At 28.3% G+C, this 1522-nt stretch overlaps 1 protein-coding gene across 1 annotated transcript; it reads left to right on the forward strand.

Moving 5' to 3' along the window:
* Positions 1–394: 394 nt before the first annotated feature.
* On the forward strand, positions 395–1003 carry HELRODRAFT_127881 (hypothetical protein; the record flags this gene model as incomplete). The annotated part of the gene is made up of 2 exons (XM_009020148.1): positions 395–548; positions 870–1003. Coding segments are annotated over 2 exons (288 nt in total), but the record flags the coding sequence as incomplete, so codon positions are not given.
* Between the last annotated feature and the right edge of the window lie 519 nt (positions 1004–1522).

Here is a 1522-nt window from a genome sequence, read left to right on the forward strand (position 1 = left end):
TCGTTTTGATCGCGAAATGGATTAAGCAAAATGTCGTTTGAATAGTTGGTTTTTGCGATTATTTATAACAGTCTTTAGTAAATTTTCATGTTTCACCACTCTCGTCTAATCTTAATAAAGACGTTATGATACGGATCAAGAAATTTTTTGGTACCTTTCGGTTAGTTAGTTTAACATTTAACTTAAACTTAAAGTAAAAAAGATTAAAAGACTAACTTAAAATTTTTTAAGTTAAATTTTTTTTATTTTAGTCTAAAAATAAAGTTAAATTTTATTTAAAGTAGACGATAATAATCTAGAAATTATGCTGCAACATAAATTTTTTTGTGAGTAGAAAATGTTTATTTGTGATTTTTAACAGATAATCCACACAAAAATGACTACTATGATTGTATTTCGAAGGGAGATCCTGCGTCGGTGTGTGGCGCAGCTGTGCGTGCAACAAGGTTGGGATCGTGCAGAGCAGTCTGCTCTCAGGGTCCTGGCTCAAATTTTGGAAGCATATGTCTTCATGCTGGCTGGCAGTGCAAAAGTTTATACTGATCAATGTATTAGTCACAATTTGTCAATAACACTTTACATTCAGAATTCACAATTTACCCTTTTTAACACCTTTTTTTATCAATGTTTTTTGTAAATTTATTATTTTTACTTTGTTAGTTAAAAATAGTTAAAAATGTATTTGTTATTTTGCGTATGTATTGAATATTTCATTAATTGTTCATAGTACAATCATCTTTGCAGTTTCATCTTTTTAAAATTTCATCTTTGCATAGCATAATGTGGAATGTTATCCTAATATATCAATATAAGAACCTTCAATCTAGTATAAATAGAGCCATTACTTTTGCAACTTATTTTTTCTTTAGTTGAACAAACAGAACTGACTTTGAATAATTTGCATTTGGCATTTTTGAAATGCAACATCCAATTTGATCAGCTGAAAGAGTACTTTAAATTGAATGAACCTGTCACACTGCCACATGATGTCCCACATTTTCCAGCTCCCAGGTTTTGTACATGTAAGTAGCTTAATATATATTTCACTGAATGGTTGGTTGAATGGAGAATTTTTAATTAAATGTTTTTTAATTATGTTTTTCCTTCCAGAATAAACATAATTTTATTTTTTTCAGATATTTATTTAAAGTTTCGTAAAATTATTTAAAATTTTTAAAGTGAAGTGATTTTGAATATGAAATCATTTTCCAGCTCATGGGCTTGATGCTGCCAGAAAGTTTAGGTTCAATATTATTTCTCATCATGGGAGTTAATCATTTGTTTCAAAGTTTTAGCAAACCTATCATTATATTAATGGCAATTTTTTTTGACAGTTTGTGTTGTTTTGACATTGTTTTGACATTGACAACAATTTATAGTTATGTTGATAGTAATTTAATATTATCTACAATGCTTATTGATAGGAATTTCTATATTTGATGTCAAAACTATTTGCAACAATCTTTATTCCAAATAATGGGGCTGATGTAATTGTATCTAACATTCACTATCATCATGTAAC

Source organism: Helobdella robusta (assembly GCF_000326865.2).
Source record: "Helobdella robusta unplaced genomic scaffold HELROscaffold_266, whole genome shotgun sequence".
In the NCBI taxonomy this organism is placed as follows: Eukaryota; Metazoa; Annelida; class Clitellata; order Rhynchobdellida; family Glossiphoniidae; genus Helobdella; species Helobdella robusta.